The 1,461-nt window shown below is 40.8% G+C and overlaps 1 protein-coding gene and 1 long non-coding RNA gene across 3 annotated transcripts in view; one reads left to right on the top strand and one right to left on the bottom strand.

Annotated features, from left to right (window-relative positions):
* Positions 1-1,461, top strand: part of LOC116696189 (nesprin-2) — a gene marked incomplete at its 5' end in the record, with an annotated part of 139,700 nt that overhangs the window by 117,131 nt on the left and 21,108 nt on the right. For both annotated transcript variants that reach the window (XM_032526998.1, XM_032526997.1), the window contains 1 exon segment: positions 463-650. In XM_032526998.1, the coding sequence (XP_032382889.1) occupies positions 463-650 (188 nt within the window).
* The window catches only part of LOC116696197 (uncharacterized), a 17,264-nt gene that overhangs the window by 1,311 nt on the left and 14,492 nt on the right, over positions 1-1,461 (bottom strand). The gene's annotated exons all lie outside the window — the stretch shown is intronic.

Below are 1,461 nucleotides of genomic sequence, written 5' to 3'. Positions count from 1 at the left end.
TAATCGAGAAAAACCAAGAACCCCACCCCCCCGCCCCGATTATTTGGCACATTGCGTTTTGATGTTCTTATTTTGTCTTGTGTTTTAAATAAGAAAATTAAATTCAACAGAAAACGTCTCGAGGGAAATTTCACAGTTTAAGGTGTTTTCACTGTTGATTGTTTTACTGCTTTTTTTTACTCCAACAAATGTAACACCTTTTTCAAAAGTCAACGAGTAATTACGATAAATAATCACAATTTCAATATTGACCAAAATGTTTGTAAAAATATATTTTTTCCCGCCATAATCAAGTAGCCTTGCACTCAGGAATGAATGCTAAATTATGGGTTGCTTTAATTGAGCAGCTGAAAACTGTTTTGAGAACTCAAAATCAAAGAGACTGTACCAGGAATTTTTCAAATTACTGTATCGTTGTAATGACGAGGACAATATTTACCAAATGTGCCATTTGACCCACAGGAGCTGCAGCGGGACATCGAGCAGCACACGGAGAGCGTGACATCAGTGCTGACGCTCTGCGACATACTGCTCCACGACGCCGATGCCTGCGGCAGCGACGCAGAGAACGACTCGATCCAGCAGACCACCCGCAGCCTGGACCGCCGCTGGAGGAACATCTGCGCCATGTCCATGGAGAGGAGGATGAGGTGAGCGCTCAGACTGTGTCTTAATGCTTCATCATGCCACAAAATGTGTTAAGGTTACCAGACTTGGACTCAAATGCAGAACTCAGAGACAGAGACAGGAATTGAACGTGAACAAGCAAGATTTATTGAACATATTAGTTAAAGGAGAATTCTGACCGTTTTCAATATGTAGCTCTGTTTGTAAATGTGGAGGTCTGTCAGAGAGAAATATGAAACCAATCAGTGCTGCCTACACCGAGTTATCCTCCTGCTAGAGTTAGCACCCTACAAGTTTAAACATGTTTTTAGCCTCTAAACATATTCAAAATGTCATTATAAAATGTCATTGTGCAGTGATTTTTTTCTATTTTTGTTATTGCCACTCTTCATTAACCCCAACCGGCCCGTCAGACACCGCCTACCAAGAGCCTGGGTCTGACCGAGGTTTCTGCCTAAAAGGAAGCTTTTCCTCGCCACTCTCGCACTGTTGCTTGCTCTGGAGGAAACTACTAGAACTGTTGGGTCCTTGTAAATTCTGGAGTGTGGTCTATCTGTATAGTGTCTTGAGATAACTCTTGTTATGAATTGATACTATAAATAAAAAATTGAAATTGAATTGATTCCATCTGAGTAAACACAGTCAATCTGACTGCAGTAGATTTGAAAGAAATGCAAAAAAGTTGCGCTAATTCAGCTTTGTTTAGTTCCCGTGTTGAGATGGCAGTTAGAGAGCTTAGGGACCGTCAACAAACCACAACACAGAAAATGTAAATGTGCTGCATTTGTGCTGTATTATATAACTCTTTTCTAGTCTTAACAACTACTCAAAGCG

The sequence above is a fragment of the Etheostoma spectabile genome, chromosome 9 (genome assembly GCF_008692095.1).
Source record: "Etheostoma spectabile isolate EspeVRDwgs_2016 chromosome 9, UIUC_Espe_1.0, whole genome shotgun sequence".
In the NCBI taxonomy this organism is placed as follows: Eukaryota; Metazoa; Chordata; class Actinopteri; order Perciformes; family Percidae; genus Etheostoma; species Etheostoma spectabile.
This window is presented reverse-complemented; position numbering and strand designations above follow the sequence as displayed.